The 21926-nt window shown below is 38.9% G+C and overlaps 1 protein-coding gene across 1 annotated transcript in view; it reads right to left on the bottom strand.

Annotated features, from left to right (window-relative positions):
- Nucleotides 1-807: 807 nt before the first annotated feature.
- Nucleotides 808-21926, bottom strand: part of SEMA6D (semaphorin 6D) — a 281294-nt gene continuing 260175 nt past the window's right edge. The window contains 19 exon segments of the mRNA XM_038420048.2: nucleotides 808-3962; nucleotides 3965-4449; nucleotides 7123-7290; nucleotides 9116-9172; nucleotides 9518-9609; nucleotides 10494-10571; nucleotides 10669-10809; nucleotides 11640-11813; nucleotides 11903-12058; nucleotides 12280-12411; nucleotides 12523-12740; nucleotides 13444-13532; nucleotides 14029-14148; nucleotides 14402-14492; nucleotides 14732-14833; nucleotides 14922-14984; nucleotides 15075-15135; nucleotides 15702-15813; nucleotides 16166-16320. Coding sequence (XP_038275976.1) covers nucleotides 3147-3962; nucleotides 3965-4449; nucleotides 7123-7290; nucleotides 9116-9172; nucleotides 9518-9609; nucleotides 10494-10571; nucleotides 10669-10809; nucleotides 11640-11813; nucleotides 11903-12058; nucleotides 12280-12411; nucleotides 12523-12740; nucleotides 13444-13532; nucleotides 14029-14148; nucleotides 14402-14492; nucleotides 14732-14833; nucleotides 14922-14984; nucleotides 15075-15135; nucleotides 15702-15813; nucleotides 16166-16274 — 3264 coding nt within the window. The 5' untranslated portion in view covers nucleotides 16275-16320 and the 3' untranslated portion in view covers nucleotides 808-3146.

Raw genomic sequence — 21926 nt, 5'->3', positions numbered from 1 at the left:
AGCAAATTTTATTAAAAGAATGTTGAACATTTGCTTTATGAACTTGCCCTGCTTATTTTTAAATTAACCATGATGTTGGCACATATTAACTATACTCAACTGTATGGTTTAAAGTACGTGCATTGAATATAGTTGTGCTATGTTTTATTACTAGTTCCAAATCCAAACAGCAGCAAAAACTGCACTTTTTAAGCATTGATTACTTATGGAAGTGCCAATACTTGATTAAGTTTAAGTTTCAAAATAGCTTTGCTGGAAATTGTGAACGTTAATTATCTATATTATGGAGGGGAAAACTGTCCACCTTAATAGTGTGCTATATTTGTGTAAGGGATGGAACACAGAAGGGTTACTAGACACTAGAGAGATTTACAGGAAGCAAATCTGCCAACTGTAAGCCTGAAATCAAGTTACAGTACAGATTTCAGAGGGGAGTATTGCGTGTTTTTTAAAGTAAAATGCATCCGTGTAATGAATCATATGGACTAATCTGACACAGTATTACATTTTCCCTCTATATGCCAGTTGTTTTGATGTTTCATTTTTAACTCAGGAGTCTAACAGTTGTCTGCACAAGGCTCTCAAGAGCCTTCATGTCGCATTAAACTGTTATGAAAACGGAAATACACCTGTGTGCCATGCTATTGGTCTTTTGCAATCTGCATGATACCCAATCCTGCTGATGAGCGGATGTGTCTGTGGTTTCTTAAGGAAGCTATTAAAAGCAAGCAGAATTCTTCCTTCTTTTTAATCAAAAGGACAATACATTTTATAAATATAGTCAATAACAAAAAAGTCAGACATTCAGTAGATTTGAATATTTTATTTTGACTTTACATGCAGTGTTAAAAACCCAAAGAACGTATTATTTACACATCCACAATACAAGTTTACAAGATATCTATACATGTTAAAGTACTCTGTGGTATAGAGCAGCTTCGTTTTTAGGGTTATTTTATGCCGTACCATTAAAAAAGATACAATCTGCGTTTACCTTTGCACAAATGGATAAAGCATCTTTTGTATTATTAAATTAACAGAATGACTAGGGTGAATGTTAGAAATTTCAACATAAATACTGATAGAACTCACATTACCATCTACAAGGCAGCACAATGTTACAGAAAGTTATCAGGGTTCATATCAGGGTTCACATACATTTATGTTTTGGTTTCACACAAGTCTGTATTAATATTTGTGAAGTGAATTCAAATCAGTTTTTGTCATTTGCTCACTGAGTAGATTTTGTTTTTAATTGTTATTAATCTGTAGTGTTTTAGTTGCGAGACTGAAACATTTAAGAAAAGAGATCACAGGATTTTGGATCCAGAGCTCTCAGGAAATAAAAGTTCCTTGCCAAAAACAGCCTTAAAGCAAAGAGGAAAATAAAAAAGGAATAATTTCTATTCTTTATTCTATATTCTGTAACAGTTATCTAGTTTTCAGACTAACCTTTTCTCCTCCTCCGATATGTAATATAAATCTTCATTGTCTCAAAAAACGACTGAAGTTATTTGTCCTACTAATTGCGTATTCCTCTGCCATGGTTATTTCTACAGTTATGTTCAATAAACAATGTGGTAGTGTGTAGTTTGCAAGCTAAAACAACCATCTGTGTTGAACATCAGCTGCAAGTGGATACTGTAAAACCTAGTAAATGGCTTACACAACTTCAGCAGGTGTTCCATTACCCTAGAAACCTTATTTGATTTCACATTATAACTGATCAGTGGAATGCTTATCATAGCAAGGTGATTTAATATTGCTGTCTTCTTGAATTGCAGACTGCCTTTATTTACCACTAATTACTCTTGCTTTTTATCTTTTTTTGGGTGTTTGTTAAAAGAATTACAACTGGCACTGAGGAAATATGTGATAGATGGAGGACACTTGACAGATTCTTAGTACTTTTATCATTCGCATGAATAAGGCACAAAATGCACAAATTCAGGTAAACTCACACATAATATTTACAGAATATCGTCATTACCTGCATGACTTTGGAGAAAATACTTATTACACAACATAAACAAATTGATTGCACTACAGTTGAGTTTTCACAGACTGCTTCTGCCAGGCCAATTCGCACTTCTTCCTTGATATTGACAAAGGTCTATCAGAGTGTAGGATGTTATTAAATACAACAAAAAAGAAACTTTATTACACAGGCATTGCCTAGTGTGTTCTACATTATTAGCTGCCTTCAATGAAAACTACAGGGGCTCAAATTCACAGTGGCCAGGTATTGAATGGAGGGACTGTGGAAGTACAGTGAGACTCCCCACATCCCACCCCAAAACACTAGATTTGAAATGTACGGATCTGAATTGATAGCAGCATAATAAAGTTATTTTAGAAATAACACACTTGTATTCTTTCATTGGATTACTAATGCAGCAATGTATATAATCTGGAACGCTGACTGAGATGCACAGTTCCTCTCTAGCTGTCTCCAAACTGAACCCAATGAACTGCAGAAGGAAGAGAGTCATTTATTTGTTCAATCGTGATCAATGTAAACAATTCCACAGCAGAAAAGATGAGATGGCAATCTACGTACAATCTAGTGTGTACAATACACACGCACACACACACACACACACACACAGCTTTATCTGTGGCATAAACAAAATGCCATACATGGAAACAAACAATGCTACTGTTGGGCCAGAGACTGAATTTCAGCAAATTGCTTATTAACCCAGATATTCATTGAGACATTACCATTTTCTGACATTTGTGCAAGAGGCAAGGTGAATGCATACATACTAAAATGTTCACATTTAATGGGAAGACTACACATAACGGCAGTCTAAAATTGAACCCATTTTCAAGTAATTGCTTACAGATTTTTCCAAGTACTTTATCAGCTAGTTAGAACAGTAAAGTAGCCCCCATTCCCATTGTGCTACGTCTCCTTAGCTCCAAACAAAAGAAATGTAATGACCAGCACCTTCCTTTGTTTATTTTAGCAAGTCTTGCTGTAGCAATGTATGGCAAGACACAGATGTTGCTGAAGTAAAGACAGTTTCTTTGGCCACTTTGTTCTCTTTAATTACAAGCAAGTCTCTGTCTTATGTCTCTCCCACAACATCATCCCACAACCTGTACAGGTCAATAGCACACTCTAATAAAATATACAAGTCCTAGTAGCTGTATTTGTTCAGTGGTCTGACTGAAGTTGTTTGAGGAACGAATGAGGGTTTTGGTGGCACGTCAGGTTTTATGGATGGTGTCCTCTTTATCCCTGTACGAGGAAGGGTTCCATTGCTTGTGTAACTGCTTTGTCTGGATAAAGAAGGCTGTAGGTGAACACTGACTGGTGTTCCTTGCATGTAGTCCATCTTTGTGCCTGTAGCAGGAGGCATGTATCCCCCACGGGTAATACTAGGCTGTCTGGATAACAAAACACCATTTGATGAGTTTAAGTTTTTAGGAAGGGCAGATATTGAATGCCTTTGTGAAGAATTTTTGTGATAGCCCCTTTGTCTGTCTAAAGAAGTCATTGGTACTGCTGGGGTAGTAGGGACATCCACCCGTTTTGTTGGACTATTTCTTGGAAGCGTAGATGGAGGGGAGTATAAAGATGCCTCCCTGTTAGGAACTTTAGGTGGAATCTCAGACATATTTCCCATTGGATCCAGCATTAAAGTCTGGTGAGCCACTTGAATGTCTCCCATAATTGATTTGGGATTATTAGGAGTTTCGTTTAAATGTTTCAGAAAATCGTTCAGGGTGTTCCTGGAATCAACAGATCGCCTGTGGTCTCTTTTGCTTGACGATTTTGTAAGTGGGTGATCAATATTTTGCATCTTTTTGTCTGCTTTATGTGCATTAGAATTTGAGAAAGATGTGTTGTAGTCATGGGTAGCATTGGGAAGAACAATAGCACTGGGAATATGTCCATGACTTAATGGAGAATGGGGTGGGGGACTAGAAGGAAAAAATTGAGGGCTTTTAGAGGGGTTTCTTTTCTTGAAGCATTGAGGTTGCTATGTGCCTTGTCTGACTGACTCTTCATCACCTGCAGTGTCTTTTGCTGCAGTACTGGGGTGGATTCTGGAGTAGGAAGTGCAGCTAATTCTGGAGGCTGGCCTCTGTGGTCCATTATCATGGATTTTGTATCACCATTTGGTGGAAGTTCTTTTCTGCTACTCAACAGATTTGTGTACAGTTTAGGTGAATCAATGTTTTGCTGATATTCCTTGACAGGACTATCAAATAACCCATTCAATTTAGCAAAACTTCCACTGGAGTCTGTACAGGACTGAGCTGATTCTGCATCTTTGTGTATTTTTCTGGATTTCCGTACAAATATATCTCGGTAACAGTAAACTGCCACTCCTGCAAGAAAGGCTCCCAGGACAAAAGCAGCAAAGACACAAGTGATCAAGACGTTCATGTGTACCATTTGGTTGGAATCTCCTGACTGTACTTCCCACCTTACACCTGCAACAAACATATGTGATACATTAAAATAACATAGGTCTCACACACACACAGTCCAAAACAAAGGCTGCCTGCCTGGGTGAAGGATAAGGATATATAATTAGATGACTGTTTAAGCTAGACTAGTGTTAACGTAATTTGTCCGGATTCTATCCTCCGTCACACTGCAGAGTGTAAAGTTTTAAAATAAAAGTTACTATGCTAGTATTGAGCAGCACAAATGTAGACTCTGCATTTAATTTGAGAATGAGAAAGCTTGCTAGTGTTCAAATTAGTTATATACTGTCCTGGTCTAGTGTCTATCCTCGTCCCCAAATATCCTTTAAGGCTCACAAATAGTGGTTTGTCTGTTATTAATATTAACCGTTTCTGCTGGAAAATTAGGGTTAAAAGGTGCTACTCTGCCAGACTGCAATTAATAAATCATGGAGGAATTTTTCTCTCAAGTTCCTGTCCAACTCATAAATCAAAAGAGAGAGGATTATGCAAATGTTATGTAAAACTGAATAATGTACATATTGTGGTGTTATAAACATGTTAATACTGTGCAAAACACATGAACTAATACATTCATATTCTGCTATCTTTAGAGTACCATACTCTGCATGATTATTTACTTATATTTTTTACAATTCAAGATTAAACTATTTTATAGAGGTATTTTACTGTTTTTTCTTATTTACTCAGTAATGAGCATTACAAACTCCATATCATTTAAGATACATGGTTAATAAAAAGTATTAGAGTTTGTTAAAAATCTAAAAGAAGAATGAATATTGGATTAGTTTGTAATTCACATATTATCACAGTGTCTCTTAGTTTTTTGGGTTTTTGTTTTTAAAGCAACCACAGACATCTTGCAATTAAGACAATGTTAGATTTTAAAGGTAATTCTGTTAACTATACCAGGAAAAGTTAAAATAAAGAAGAGTTGAGATTATAGGAATATATTGATTTTTGTTAGCAGCAAGGCCTTTGAACAGTGTTAATGTTCAGGGTTATATGTTTTAACGGGTGTTGTGCAGAAGAGGAAAGGAAAGAGGAGGAAAGGTTCACTAATAGAAATGTCACAGAATGTGAAAAGAAACAAGAGCAAATTAGGACAAAAATGTATTGACTTAAACAAATAAAACTGAAACAAATTAAAATTACAAATGCACTGCTATAATGGCTGAAAGGAAACCTGATATATTTTGGTGACTTGTAGAACTGAGGCTCTTCCCTTCGCTTGTGACTTTCATTAAATACAGAATTGTGCAAACATGTCTGTCACCAGGATAATGTATGTACCAATAGAAGTCTCTCATGAAATTTTGGCTGTTGTTGTTTGTAATATTGTTTTGCCAATCTGAAATCTTTGTTTCTGTAACAGCCTATGCAATGTTTGAAAATGCAAAACTCCAGCTGATGTCAGCAGGAATTCTGGATGCATAGCCAATGTAAATTCAAGTCTTACAAGTAACCTGCCCGTCAGGTGGTTGGTTACTAGAGCTGGGTGAAATTTTTCACCTGAAACTTTGCTAAAAGAAGCAGATTCAGGTCAGCTAAAATATTTTACAAATGCACAATGTTTGAAAATGTTTCAATCACGTATGCACGTAATTGAAAGGAGGAAAGGCAACAGAAGATGAATTGTATGTAATCTATAAAATCAGACTTCACATTTTTTTTTTGCTTTCAGAAAAGCAAGGAGTGTGTATTGGGAGACTCTACACAGCTATCTGAGTGCAAGCGCCCAGCTCCTCTCTCCAAAGTATAATTTCAGAGGATTGAATATCAAACCTGACCCTGCGTTCCTTGCAAACCCACTGAGCGTTTTGGGTGTTCAACGAGTACAACACTGGACCTCATATGAGCAGTTTTGTCCACATACCCATGGGCTTTTGAATTTGTCTTTAAACATTAGCTAATATACCAAGGCCCTGTCGTTTGGCTGAGAGGACCAGCAGTCTCATTCAAGCTCTAGAACTACTGCTGTTCTGTAACCCATAGATAGGGGGAAATAACAGACTTTTCAGTTCACTGGCCATTCTAAAAAATTGTTTTGGGTCAAACTGAAATGAAAATTTGTCAAAAATTTTGGTAAACCAAAAGTAAAAGAAAAGTTTGGTTTTAGGTTGGTCAAAAAGTTTTGTTTAATTTGAGCATTTTAAAACACTTTAAAAACCTTTTTAAAATACACTTGAAGTAAATTTCGCAGCACAAAGTTGTTTCAAATTGAAAAAATCAAAACGTTTCATTTAAAAAATGTTGATACAAAAGTTTTGCTTTTTTCCCTTTTTTTGTTTTATTTATTTATTTATTTAGCCACAACAAAAAATCAATGTGCATTTGTAAAATATTTCAGCTGACCTGAATCTGCTTCTTTTAGCAAAGTTTCAGGTGAAAAATTTCACCCAGCTCTAGTAACCAACCTCCTGATGGGCAGTTTACTTGTAAGACTTGAATTTACATTTGCTATGCATCCAGAATTCCTGCTGACATCAGCTGGAGTTTTGCAAACGTTGAACATCACTTTGCCTACATGCGCCAAATGGGCAAGATAACCATGATTGCACCTTCTTTATATTCTCAGGAAATAGTATAAACTAACAGTCCCAGCATTTTCAAAATTCTAATTGTACCCTATCAGGTTTCCATTCAGCTGTAATGTATTCCCTGGTAAGGCCTTACCCTTTGGGACACCTGATAATGGATCAGAATAATCAGAAGTGTTTGGGTCATCTTGAACTACAAATTTCCGAGAGCCAGTCTCTTTAGGTTTCCAGGAACCAATCACTTTAGGTGATATAACTGGGATACTTGCCATTGTGGTAATAGAAGCTGAGGATAACTCCATGTCTGTGGTGGCAAACAGATTTTTATTAATGTGTATTACAAACAGGCTTTCCTCACTGTTTTGTGGTATTTCTAAATTATAGCTGGAGAAGGCATTTAATGGGAGTTACATGTCAGGACCATATATGATCTACACGTCACAGAAGTACATAGGACTGCCAAAAATCAGATTAAAAATACAAATTATACATTAAATAACATTACAGCTATTATTCAAAAGCCAGAAAAGTCAAATGGAAGGAAGTGTAGAAGTTATCGTAAGCAATTGAAAGAGGGGGAAAGCACAACTTATTCTACTTTATTGCTGTATTGTTTACTTTTAGACAAGCTATTTCAATGTATTTCACTGTCCTTTAAAAATCTCTGAAAAAGATGTTTATTAGTGACCTTGTAAGAGGCCAAAATAGTAAATATTCCTGAAAGACCAGATCAGCTCTGTTAGAACTGTTACAATCACCAGGAACTGATGTAGTTAGGCACCGTTGGGAGATAAGACACATATTTTTACCCCTTATATTTTAATGGTTCCTAAGGAACTATGCTGCTAGAGCCTTCTTAGTAATGAATTGAGTGTATAAAGTCATTCTAGCCTCTGTGGTAATGCCCATGAGCAGCAAACCTATTGAACTAATAGTCTACACTGAGCCTACTTTTCAGGTACAAATCCCTGATTTGTTTGCACAGGACTAGACAGATTTATAGCAATGTGTGCCTGCAACTGGGGATTTGCCTGAGAAAAGTAAGCACTCAAATATATGTTAATTCAGGGCGCAAAAATCAGGTTCATTATGTGTGCATTCTAAAAAATCAGACTGAAAGTTGAATCGATGAAGTAAACTTTCATGCAAGTAAAGCAGCACGTTCAAATAATATGGCTGTCATTTCCCCCCCAAATTTACGCCCTAAGTTATATTATGGGCAAATAAATCTGCAAAGTGTTTGTTTATCAAACACAGCCCCCTCGTTGAGATACAGACATGCAAATACCATCAGAAACCACACTGTTGTTGCATTCCCATAACTTAAACAGCCCAACAGATTTCTTTCAGATTTGGCAAACAGGAATGTCCTCTGGGGCTGAAATCCAGAGACCAAGTTTCAGTCTGGACTGAACCCTGGAAAATAAGGGCTTGATCGTGCTCCTGTTGAAATCGATAAAGGTTTTACTATTGAGTTCAACAGAGCAACATTGGCTCCTATATTCCTGGAAAATGGGGATTTGCAATGAAAATGCTGTGAAAAAATGTTGAAAGGAGTAAAGGGTATGAAGGCCCTAGGACAACACTGCACCAAAGGTCTCTAGTCCAGCATCGGTTTGCTATAGCCCGTGTTCTGCTATGCCCTTGGTGAGATTAAATGATTAACATTAGCATAACTATTGAAACATTTTCAAAACATAGAAATACACATTTTAGAAAATGTGTATTTGCTTGATAAGATTGGTGGTGAGGGGGGAGAAGGGGGAGGGAAAAAAAGGAAGATGATGAGATTTTTGCCATCCATCTATTAGAGATGATCAAGAGGGGCATTCACAAATGGGTGGGGGTAAAGCTGAGTGGACTTTTGTGCAGTGAAGATGTCATCTATGTTAATCAGGCTCTTTAATAAAGGATGTGTCTCAATAAATAATGAGCTGTTAACATGCGGCTACACAGGGTGAAGAGCTGAGCCACAAAAGTCCAGCTAGCTTTACTATCAGTGGGGACATGAGTAAAAGCACAAAAATGAAGGCTTGCCACCTGCGCAAAAGGAAGGGAAAAAAGGGCTGAAAATGCTGAACTGAAGGAAAGAAAAGGTCATTAATTCAAAAAAATTAAAAAAAACTAACCAGATGTTGGGTCGCCAAATATTTTGTAATCTGGTGTAGTTGTAGTAGGCAAAATTTCTAAAAGAATTAAAGGAACAAGTAATCAGTGAAAAGTAACCAAAAGAAAGCAAAAGATTTTAAGACCTGAGTAACTGAAAATAAAAAAGAAAATACGATCTGTTACCAAAAAAGGGAAATTGTTCAGTACCTTAGAGCTCTCCGGAGTCAATAGCAAAGTGAGGGAAGGAGAGGGGGAGAGGTAAAACATCTCTGCCACCCCCCACCGGAGTAGCTTAGCTTTGTGACTGTTCGTGGTAACACTAGATGGTGTGTGCAAGGTGTCACTGAACAGCTCATCATAAATTTAACATCCACAAACTACTGTTGACACAGTATAAATTAGCAGCAGTGACTGTGTCTTACCATGGCAGTCCCCAAGCTGTCCTGTATTGCCGTATTCTACATCTTGCTCATATTCTCCAGTGCTGTAGTTGTATGAAACAAACAAAGAGAACCTGCAATTAATAGCATTAATAAGGAAAAGAATGATTTTCTTCTGAAAGCATAAACCAGACACAAATTTGTTCAGCAAACTTATGGGAAAGGGGCGTTGTACAGTATATGATAGCAGAAAGACTGTATATTAAATATAAACATTATATAAAGGCTTTAAATTTGTAAGCACTTACACCAAGAAATAAATCAAGTTCTCACGCTAATAAATTTACGTATAGTGCAACCATTCTTGTTTGCTGGTAGATCCATGCAACTCCAACTATATCAACTGGAGTTGTGCATGCCTATCTAAGGGTAATATTGGACCCATTATAAATATCACATTACCATTGCTAATGCAATGTGCTCCATGAGCCTGATTCTGCAAAATGCCATTGGAAAGGTATAGATTGGCTGTGGAAAAGTCTTACAAGTTTTCTGCTAAAAAATATATTTTTTCACCTTTGTAAAAATCAAGTGAGCAAATTTCACTCAAACAGTTCAAATAGTTGAGAAAAACAGAGAAAACTTAGACACTTCCCCATGTAGTTATGGGCCTGTGAAAATAGATTGATTGTTGTAGTCTCCTGGGAGTAACTAGAATATTGTAATCTCTTTGCTAAACTGATAATGCTTATGGTCAGTAATTTGTCTGCATCATACTCCAGGTTGCCCTGCCTATAGGTCTGATTGTCCTTACACAGGTAAAACACACATTGTGATCCAAGTCTTCCCTAAGTAAAGACTATAGAATTGGACCAGAATTTAGCATTCTGGTTTTTTACATATACTAAGAGAAACGTTTTATTTTTAGAGCATTAAAAAAGGAGATTTAGTGAATGAGTGCATGCACATATATAACCTACTATAGATACATTGGGCTGATTTTAAAAACAACACTTACAACATGCCAGGTTTCACTCTTCCGCACGCCCCCTGGTCTAGCCAGCCACAATAGGGGTCTCGTGAAGCAATACAAGACCTATACAAGATCAAACCAGAGAAAATAATGTCTTTTGTCCATCACCAGAGATTTCTGTGCCTTTAATTTATTGGAGAGTTGACGAATGTAGGCTTACTTTTTACATGATCCATGATGCTCACAGCGACTGAGGGGAATTCTAATAACACAACTGGAGAATGCCACAAATATAGCATGGTGTTCTTTATCCAACTGAAGGGAAATGACTTTTCTGTCTTCTTCACTCTCTGAATTACACCTGTTTGGTAAAAGTCATTTGAAACAGTTGTTGATATAAACCAGAGTATCTTGTGTAAAGCTCGCAGTGGAAACATTTTGATTTGTCAATCAATTAAGCTGTGTAGGAACTGAAAACTGTATGCTCAACAAGTACTATTGCTTGGACATTGCAATGATGAATGCTGTAGAAATGCTTACACATCAGTGTAATTTAATCTACTTTTAGGGTGATCCCCATACAACCTAAGTATTACTAGAGCTGTTTGTTGGCCCCAGCTCTGCAGCTGGGTGACAAGTTCTGTGATCCAGGTTGGAAAACTCCAAACTCATTAGCTTTGTGATCTCACTGTGTCTCATACACCTGTCATAGAGCAGACTCTCAAAATCTGTACTAGGTCCATTTGGATTTTAAATGGAACACTTCACATAGCCCTACCCAAATTCTTTGCTTACAGAACAAACAATCTTTATTTCATTAGTGATTATTTTATTTATCACTGAACACTTTGAAATTCTTTAAAGGAATTCCTTAGCTAAGGTAACAGTGTATGGTGTTTGGTATCTAGAAGAAATTGCATCAATGACTTAACAGACATGGAATTAAAATGCTCTCTGCTACACACAAAATGGTATGAACTAAAAAATATTTTCAGGTTATTCAACAGCATATCTGCTCCATAAACAGTGGGAAATGAGTGAGGATCTTGGTGAGAAAGTGTTTACAAAAAAAAAAAAAATTAAGAAAAAACACCACTACTTGTTAGGCCACAAGAAGACAATGACTAGGTGAGAAACACTCTGGAATATTTTTGGTATTCTGGAGAGCAGTTCTTGTAAAATAATACCTACTTTGCATGATTATAAGCATCAATCTCTTCCAGTAATACGCTGTCATTCAAAGAAAAAGATCTGGTCTTTGCCAAGATCTTAAGTACCACTCCTGCTTCAGAGCCAACAAATATGATTGTGTAGTTTTGGTAGGGTCCAGCGGAATGGTCTACAGCAACTGCAGTCAACCTATATCTACCAAAAACCGAAACGCACATAGTTATTCAGAAGAATATTTCTTTTTTTAATGTACAGATGTGACTTACTTCACAAAGATGCCATACCTGACCCGTGTCTTTGTGAACCAGGGCTCCTCGATGACTGATGGAACTGCAGAATCCATCAATGGATGGGATTTGATGAAGGATAAGGTTTCATCTGGGAAATCAATGGAGGTTTTGTAAGCCTCTGCTAGACCATGTTTTGCACAGCAACCAGGTCTGAAAGGAAAGCAACATATTTTCTCTCTCAATATTTTAGGTAATGTGACAGGGTAAGAAGCATCCTGAAAGAGCAGGGCAGGCTGCAGATGAGAATACTTATGGTCCAAGTGAAAGCCACTTCTTCAGTTTTACATGACTAGATTCTCCAATGTGTCATAGATTTAAAGGTAGCAGTCTATAGGAATAATATTATTGTGTCATGAGCAAGAATCTTTTACCTTGGCTTTGGTACTTTGTCTTCGGGTACAGCTGTCCAAACAGAGTCTGGAGTCTTTTGTTCTTTAAATCTTCCTTTGAATACTTTCTCAATGTCATCCATGCTGAAAGCACACACTGCTGAACCAGGGATGCTGTAAAATAAAAAAAAAAATGGTGCTATTGTAGCCTGAATTCTTGCAACAATCTTAGTTGTAACAGGGAACTGGAGAGCTTCTTTTGATGTTAGGTTGCTCATCTCTCACCTGTTAAGCTGTGTGGTGAATACGCCGACAACAGTAGGGACTCCATTGATTTCTATTATGTCTGTGATCGACTGCAGAACATCAAAGTAGAAAAATGAATCCCCGGGAACAGAACAGTTGAGCCGAGCTTTTAGGAATGAAGTCCAGTGTTTTTCCAGCACTCTTTGGGAGCCACCCATGTCATTTTTGCATATGCGTGCCACACGGGAATACACAGCCTGTACAGGTGACAAAAGGCAAAGAGATTGGCTTATGAAATGCTATGAAAAATACCCCCATTTTCCAAGGATAATTTTGTTAACAGGAACCTTGCGGCTCTACAACTGCTTTTCTTAGTCTGTACAGAAAGGAAGAAAGCAAACAACGTTTAGCTGCCAGTGCATAAGCATTTTAATGCATCACTGAGCCAACACAACACTCCCAGCCTTCCCTCCACCTTTTTTCAAAATCATATTGTTAGTAAGATTTAAAGTCTTTAATTAACCATGTGTAAATGGTTTAGTAATTTACTACAGAATAGCTTTCCATGGTGAAGCAGAAATATCATATGCTACTTTAGTATGACAAAGATATTCATTATCTAGAGGCATTAGGGAGCCACCTTTTGACCCCCTTCCCCCTTTTTTTAACAGTAGGCAAAAACAGAATATCTGCTAATTTCCTGAGTTAAGGAAATGACAACACTAAAAGATACCTGTGGAAAACTTTGTTAACAAGACAGGGCAAATGCAAAAAGCTTTAAGGCTCAAGATACCTGACAATTATAAGGATGAAAAAACTGTATCAACTTTATACCATTAATACAATATGATGTAAACTATATTTGTTGCTGAGGCTATTTTCCATGACAACCATATCTCACCCTGACAAGATTTTTGATACTTCACAGCTGATTGTGACACACTGACTTTATATACCTACCTTGCCTAAATTATTATGCTCTACAGCAATTTCTCGAAAGAAGAAATAAACATAGTTGCCATATTCTATGGCATGGAGGAAATGTGGTTCTGCAAGAAAGAATGAAGAGAAAGCTGTTTACCTAAAAGAACCATTCAATAAGTATAAGACACTGCCTGCTCTGCATGACTTAAAGGCTTTCCCTTGGTTACATACCAACTAAAGGGAACTCTAATATTCAAGACACTTTAGGAAGTCCAAATATGGGTGCATTCAAGTTTAAATGAACTTGTAGTCTTTAATGTCCGCTAATGGACTGTAAAAAGGCCTCAAAGGAATTGTATTACAGTGAAGGTCTTTGTTACTACAGATTCATTCATTAACCTATTTAACTGTGAGTGGGGGGGGACCCTTACATTTTAAAAAAGATTGTGCTTTATCAGCACAAAGTTGCTTTCTTATCAATTTGATCTTGCTATACCAAACATTGCATGTACGTTAACACAGTGTTTATATAAAAACATACTGGCTATGATACACTTGATCCTCAAGGTCAATAAAATTATATCTGTCACATACACTGGAAAGTAATTTTTTCAAAATTACCTTTTATCCATTTGGAATCGTATTTTATTGTTCTTAGGGCAGATCCATCTCCCATGCTGCGGTAAATAACAGCATCGCTTGCTAGAAAATCTGCTACTGTTGCTGAATACAATTTCCCATCTAAAACAATAGTCAAACCATGGTATTAATGGGCCATTAATAATACATAGAATTCTTGCTCTCTGTAATCTCTCTTTGTACTGCCACTTTCCCCAAAATTCCTCTAACCTATATTTTAACAATTTAGCTTCTAATCTTTTTGAGACCCTTTAGCACAAGCTTAGAATCTGAGGCACCGTGACACCTACAGCTTCTCTGTGCTTTCTTTTAAAGCCCTCTGGCACTTTCTGCATCATGAATCAAAAGTTCTTACCAGCAAAGAGGGCAACGTTGGTTTGTCTGGCATCAAATGGGCATCTTGCCAATCCGCTAATTTCCTCTCCGTCATACTCTAAGGTATTCAGCTAGAGAAGAAAAATAAATTGTTGGTGTTCTACATGCCTCTGTTCTGCATGCCAGCATGAAGGGGTAACACTACTTTTACAGACACCTTAACTCTACATGATGATTTCTGTCCATTTTTATCTAATATTCCATGACACGTGAGAAAAGAAGTCGTACCAAAAAGCTTAACTATCACAACACAATTACTTTGCAAACCTATAAAACAACTGATTAATTGCATATTATTTAATGTGCTTACCCAGTAGTATCTGCACATGGGGTTAAATGCATTTGTACCACAGACAAACACCATCTCATCATTTCTGGGAACAAAGACTTTAATAAAGTTATGGCATTCATCCTGAAAGAAGAAAAACTTGTATTAAGAACAGATCTCATGCCTGCACTTAGTAGTATTTCTTTTGCTGCTCTGTATATGATAAACATACTTTGTGTTTGCCTTTCATGGCACAGTTCTCTCTGTCCTGCTGTCTCGATCTCCAGGTTAATTTCTGTTTAAATCAAATCAAATAAAAAAGTTTACTTCTTGACCTGAAAATTCCTTAAAAAAAAATCAAATCAATTTCCTTACATCTACTCACTTTGCTTGGAGTAACTTCTGCCTTGGGATCTTCATTTAAGTTTACAGTATAAACTTGATCCCTATTGGAAACAAGGACATATGATGCATCAAGTGAATGCATGAATATGTTGGATGTATGCATGGTTTTTATTATAGATCTACTTTTTAGGAGACTTGCTAGACAAAGACTGTATTTTGAAGCCTTTATGGATTTTCTGAGTCAACACTGGACTTTTTGGTTCCTATTACAGTAATGGTTTTAGATAGCAGCTCTGTTTTTCAGCTATTCAGCTCTTATCTGTTCAATATTGTACAAGCCCAGCTCAGTGTGTCAACATTCAAAAGTTTTAGACTCTTTTCCTATATCGTGGAAGTATCATTCCATGTTTAAAGTGATCAGGATATCTTTTAATTAGGGCTGTAATGTAAAAGAAGGAAAATGGTTTAGCATAACGCAGCAACATATTGCTGCCTTTGGCCTTCAAATCCAATTTTTATACCTGGGGGATAAATACTGTTTATTTCTCTGTGAGGCTTCCCCCCCATTCTAATTTTGCAGATTATTTTTTTAATAAATTGCCCACTTTAACCCATACCTAGGGAAAAAAAGAATTTAAATCTAATAAACTGACTACAGGAAAATTACCTGCCAGCGATATAAAGTGTGTCTCGAATTTTCAACATCAGTTGAAAGTCCAGCTTGTGTTGAGATTCATTGCCTGAAGGGCGTCCTTTAAATACTGGATATTGCCTTGAATCTGCAAGTAAAAATGGGCTGTCCCATCACTCAGGATTATAGAGCTAAAGAATCAATATACAGCATTGATTAGCTGTGTATACTAGGTGTAGAAGGGTTTAAACTAAATTCCTCAAGTAATGTCTTGAATATGAATGAATAAAAGCTAGCCAATGTCAGCAAATGTTCTTTTTACTGAAATTGTCTAAGTATTGCTGATTGCTTTTTTTAAACGAGTAAGAGCTAATAAATAAATTTGGTGAATTGCAAAAGAATAAACATTTTTATTTGTCTAGATATTAATTAATTAAAATTTCAATGAACCAAAACAACCGTCTAGTGTTTTAAAGGCAAGCAATTTGCTGATTACTTACAATGGTAGTCAACAACATTAATAGGGTCATCGTCTTCAGGAAAGCTGACAGCTAGGCACTGGGACACAGTCAATAGCATCAGACAAGCACAAAGCAGAAGCAGCCTCATGGTGGGGAAAAATAGCACCAGCTTCTTGATAATACTGTTTTATTACCTGTAAAACAGAAATGTGGCAATGAGGTTTCAATACTACAGGACAATAGAAGTGACTTCTTATTGCAGAGAGATTTGGGTTTTTTTATGTTAGCAGTGGTGGAGTAAACTAATATTTATGAAAGGCCCCTTTGTGTATGTTGACGGAAAAACTGCTGTGTGACAATGTTGACTAGAGCTTTTCTGAACCGTATTGATGTTTGCTAATTTTTAGTCACATTTAGAGATATTTTAGAGGCAGCCGATGAATGTTATCCTAGCTAAATCACAAGGATTCATGCAGGCCACTGACTTGGTGAGAACATTGTTAAAGTTGGGATTAGAATTTTAATTAAACTGCTATCTCTTTCCCTTCCCCCATTACCAAATGTCAGCCAACAAAATCCTATCCCATGAACTACCTAAATCTTATCCATTACCATCAAGAGACACATTGTTTGTGTAAGCCCCAAGCCAGCGATTAGATTTAAAACAAGCTTAAATCTAAGTCTAATATTCTTACGGCTAGATTCACAAAAGGATTACCACTTTAGGCGTTTAAATCCCAGAATCAGGCCCCAGCCAAGATTCACAAAACCCCCACTCAACCCCTGTAGGCATCTAAACTTGATCGGCACCTGAAGTTTTGCAATAAAAACTCCCTAGGCCCTCTGTGTTTCTTACTCTGAGCACGCGCACAGCAGCTCCACACCAGGTGTCCAGACGCATAAGCCCCAGGGCGATGCATGAATCTGGGGAAGATAAGCAGAGGAACACCTCACTCACTTGTGGGCCTGATCCAGTAAGCGTGCTCAGACCTTGCCAGTGGATTGGGCCCTAAGGGAGTCTGGAGGAGGAGCCCCCTCATAACTTTGAGACCAATAATTAGGGTACTTATCTGGGATGTGGGAGACCCCTGGTTCAAGTCTGCCTGAGGGTGAGATGTAATTTGAACTGGGATCTGCCATCTCTCAGGTGAGTGCTCTACCCTGAACACAGTATTTTAAAATTCTGCAAGTTTTATTTGTCAATAAATAAATAAAAAGGCTCCAGCATGGCAGTGGGGAGCACAGGCCACTGGCTGCATGCAGGTCAGAGATCATCATGCAGCTCTACCCCCTCCCCCCCAGGACACAGACTCAACGGTGAGGCTGCACCCGACCCTGATACAGCACAAGGCCTGGACCTGTCCCAGAAACACCCTAGGGCCCTGCCCCTCTGCACCAGGTGTGAGGCAGGCAGGTTCAACCAGGCAGGATCCAAGTGTGGAGGGGCTCAATGTGGGGGGGAATCCAGGTGTGGGGGTGAGAGGGTTATGTGTGGGACAATCTGGGTGCAGACAGCTCGGGGGTGGGGGTCTAGGTGTGGGGGAATCTGGATGCACAGAGGTTTGTTGGGGGGATTCCAAGTGCAGGGGCAATGGGACTCTGCAGGTGAAGGTGGTTGGGACTCAGAGGGGTCTGGGTGTGGGAGGTCTCGGGGGGAGGGTCTGGGGGGAGTGGAGCTTGGTGGGATGGAGGTCTGGGTGCAGCTAGTTGGGGTCAGTGGTGTCAGGGAGAGTCTGGATGTGGGGGTTCGGGGTGGGACATCAGGGTGAGGGTTTGAGTGCAGGGAGCTCAGTGGGTGGTAGGCTGGGTGCAGGGGTGGGTGCCCGGAGACAGGGGATCTGGATGCAGCGGGGCTCCAGATGCAGGGTTTGAGGTTCAATGGGGTGGGGTTCAGGTATGGAGAGCTAGGGGCATTCTGGGTGTACGAGGTGAGGCTTGTCAGGGGTATCTGGGTATGGTGGGTTCAGATGCACAGGGGTTGGGTAAATGGGGAAGCTGCTCCCCATACAGTCATCCCTCCCCACCACAGCTGAGGAGCGATGGGCCAAGAAGCAGGGGAGGATGCTGAGCTTCCTGCAGCTGGGGGAGTTTTCGGGGTGGGGGGGAGAGGTCTGATACAGCCCCAGCTACTCCTTGCAAGGAAAGAGGAAGTCCCATCCTCTCTTGCCTCCAACCCAGACAGGACTAGCAGCTGATCCCAGTTCAGGGTAGGAGCCACTGGTTGGGGTGTCCCCAGCTCTGCAGTGAGATACTTCTCTGCCAGCTGCTCTGGGTTCCTGAAAGAATGTACCTGCACAGTTAGGGAGCAGGTAGGAGCCACTGGTTGGGGTGTCCCCAGCTCTGCAGTGAGTTACTTCTCTGCCAGCTGCTCTGGGTTCCTGAAACAATGTACCTGCACAGCTAGGGAGTGGGTAGGAGCCACTAGTTTGGGTGTCCCCAGCTCTGCAGTGAGTTACTTCTCTGCACAGCTGCTCTTGCAGCTTCCTTTGCTTCCCTGTCAGACAGTCAATTTTCTGCAGGGAAAGCAACAAAATCTGTGGGGGACATGAATTCTGCGTACGCGCAGTGGCACACAATTCCCCCAGGAGTAGCTCTGGGATAGTCTAATGTGGAGAGCTCTCACTGTCTCCAGTTAAAACTGTTCCACTGTGCATAAATCAAGTCAGTGGCGCAGGGAGACCGGACCCTGGGTCTCTTAAGTGAGCGCTGTGACCACCATGCTCTAGAATAATTCTCATGCACTCTCTCTGGCCCCAGTGATTCTTTCATTATCCACAGTGGAACAGCTTCAATGAGGGAGAGAATGAGGGAGTCCCAATCAGAATATTGCATAGCGCCATGACTGGAGCACTCGTGAAAGGTGGCAGATCTCAGTTCAAATCCCTTCTACCCAGGGTAGAGAGGGTTTTGAACCGGGGAGATCCTCACCCAGAGCAGCCTAACCACGTAGCTAAAAGTTATGAGGGACAGCCTCCTCCCATTGCCTGGCTTTTTGCAGAAATGGCATAGGCACCTAACAGCAAAGGCGGGTTTGCTGCTGAGAATCCCAAGTGTCAGAAAGCACTTCCCTGCAGTCTAGAATTCGGTGCCTATCTGCGAGAGAGGTGTGGGGTTTAGCATACACCCCTCGCTTTGGCACCTCCCGTTGGTGAGGAGCTGCCTTGCACGAGGGTTTTTGTGAATCCCGTTCTCAGGAATCTATCTCTCCCCATGTGTTGTATAGAGAGCCTGATTCAGGCTTTGTGACTTCAGAGTTTTCTAGGCACCTAAAAGTTAGGCTTGGTGATGCTGACTACATAGTGACCACACCTAGGTTTCTTTGAGACTCTTGCCCTCAATGCCTGACACTCTATTCCCGTGTCCCTTGTATTTACATGTGTGCAAGGTGAGCATAAAATGCTACCATTCTGATTTGGTAGTGTTTGTCACCCACTCTGCACTTCCTTTTCATTGGTGTGCAAAGTGCAGAGCAATGGAGAGAATCAGTCCCTGAGAATGTATTTCCCCCACCCAATTCTATAACTAACTAAATAATGCGGATAATTATGTACAGACTTGGCAGCATTCAACTTTTATTTTTATAAGGCCCATGTATAATACCATTTTTATTTTTATCAATTTAAATGTTCAGTTTATGCAAAATTATGGGTTTAAGCATTTTTTCAATTTTTTCAATTTAAGTTTTCAGAGCTATGGGAAATTCTGCGTGGGGGATCAGACAGTAATTGTTTAATGACAGTAGACGCTAAGATTCAAAAAGTTAAAGCTTTATAACCATTACAACACAAAATGTGAACATCATGTCAAAATTCACAAAGTAAATTATTTAAATCAAATTCTGCAAGTTCTCAAGAAGCATTTTCCTTACTTTGTCTCTCTGTAAATTTTGATTATCATCCCTGGAAATATTTTTTCATTGGTTTATTGTGTCCAACAAAACTGATCTTTACCAATATTTACCGATTAAAAATCTAATCTTTCCAAGTCTAATTATGTAGCACCTTGTTTAGTCTGAGGCACCCAAAAGATTGTACAGTATGTGTTGAGATCACGACATGCACCATGGAAATGCAATAGTAGCACTATGTAATGATGCTTTTGGGGGCAATGAAATGCAATTTGGGCAAGTTGCAAGAAAACATGTCTCAAGGATTTTTAATGACCACACATAGTCTGGGCATAGGTTTTATTTCATATTAGAAACATGACAACTGCAGTACCATACCTTATAGCAACTTTCCAAAGCATTAGTTCAGTTTTGAGTTGCAGGTACAAATCTCTATTGATTTAATCATAAACACTATGTTCTGCAGTTGTTGAAATCACTTATTCTAGTAAATTATTTGTTTTAGGAAAATAAAACCAATCTCCTGATTCCTAATATTTCTGCAAACCAGTTAAAATGTGTGTAAGTGTTACTGAAAGTTAGGATGCTTAGGATGAAAAAGTTGGTGTCACTCCCAATGTTGGTTCTGTGCAAGGATTGTTCAGTTCATATGGCCGCTGACCTGAGTGAGCTCATGCTGGACTAGGTGAGACCAGCATAGATGGAGGTAGTATTTGGCAATGGGAAGTGTATAGAGGTCCTATCCATTACAGACTGATCTGAAAAAGATACATTTTTAACTGTTAATGACGCTTCTGCATCTCAAGTCCACCAGTCCAGAACTGATGGGTTGAACTCTTAGGCAAGACTGATAAACAGCAGTGACTAATGAACACTATCGATTCCTGACACCGTCCTTGGCTTGACACAGCCTCCTCAGATGAAACATCTAGCATTAAATTGCTAGTGAATGCACTTAAACAAACTGGAATTAATAATGTTAGTCAAGTTAGTTCCTTCTTGTTCAAGTATGCATCAGAGTGAGATAATGCAGCTTGGTGGCTCTGAGATACATTCTTCTTTCTGCAAACGAACTCTGGCTCTTACAAGCTTGAATACCATCCTATTCTCAAGACTAGGAAAAGAATGAAGAGAGGCATCAAAGACCTCAAACTGTAGTAGGTCAAACACAACCGATACAAAGGCAAAATGACTGGTAAAGAACCTTGTAGAATTCCTCTCCTGAAGCCTCCATTGACTCAGGAGGACGCCTAGGGTGAGTGGAAGGGCCATCAATTCTAACTGACCAAAGAGTTTTTTTGGCAGGTAGGATTTAGAAATACACTAGCTGGGTGGATCAGGAGATATATCAATTCTATGTGCCTCACATCATGAATTTTTGGAGCCCTTGCCCCTTCCACAAAATAAACAGATTCTGAGATTTCTGGAATTCCCAATCTACCATGGAGACACTTCTGGGATTATGGGTATATTAGATACTGGAAGAATTTCTTCCTCCCAGCCCCACAACCCAAAACAATCAGGGAAAATGTCTGAACAAAGGTCACATGAAACCTTGATGTAACCTCTGTCACAAAGAAGAGTACTTGAGACAGGGCCTTTTTTTGGCTTGAGAGAAATTAAAAAAACAAAATGGCAGTCAAGAACAAAGGGCAGCTACATGTGTGCTGGTCAAAAATTACAGTGATTTAAAAAAAATAACCTTGCTAAAAGGAAGAGACATCCCCCCCCCAAAAAAAATTAAAGGATGAACAAAGTGAGAATCAGTCTTCTCAATAACACATTAAAATCCAGAGGTAAAGAGAAGTGTAATGCTAGTGGACGAGTCCCCACAGAGAAATTTTCCAAGACAAAGATGGATAAACCCACATTTAAGTCTTCCTTGGGCAGAGAGCATTGATCCAAAGATGGAAACTTCATGCAAATGTAAAAAGCTGGGAATTTTTATGTTTG

Source organism: Dermochelys coriacea, chromosome 10 (assembly GCF_009764565.3).
Source record: "Dermochelys coriacea isolate rDerCor1 chromosome 10, rDerCor1.pri.v4, whole genome shotgun sequence".
NCBI classification, from domain to species: Eukaryota; Metazoa; Chordata; order Testudines; family Dermochelyidae; genus Dermochelys; species Dermochelys coriacea.
Note: the sequence above shows the minus strand (reverse complement) of the source record. Positions and strands in the feature narration are given on the sequence as shown.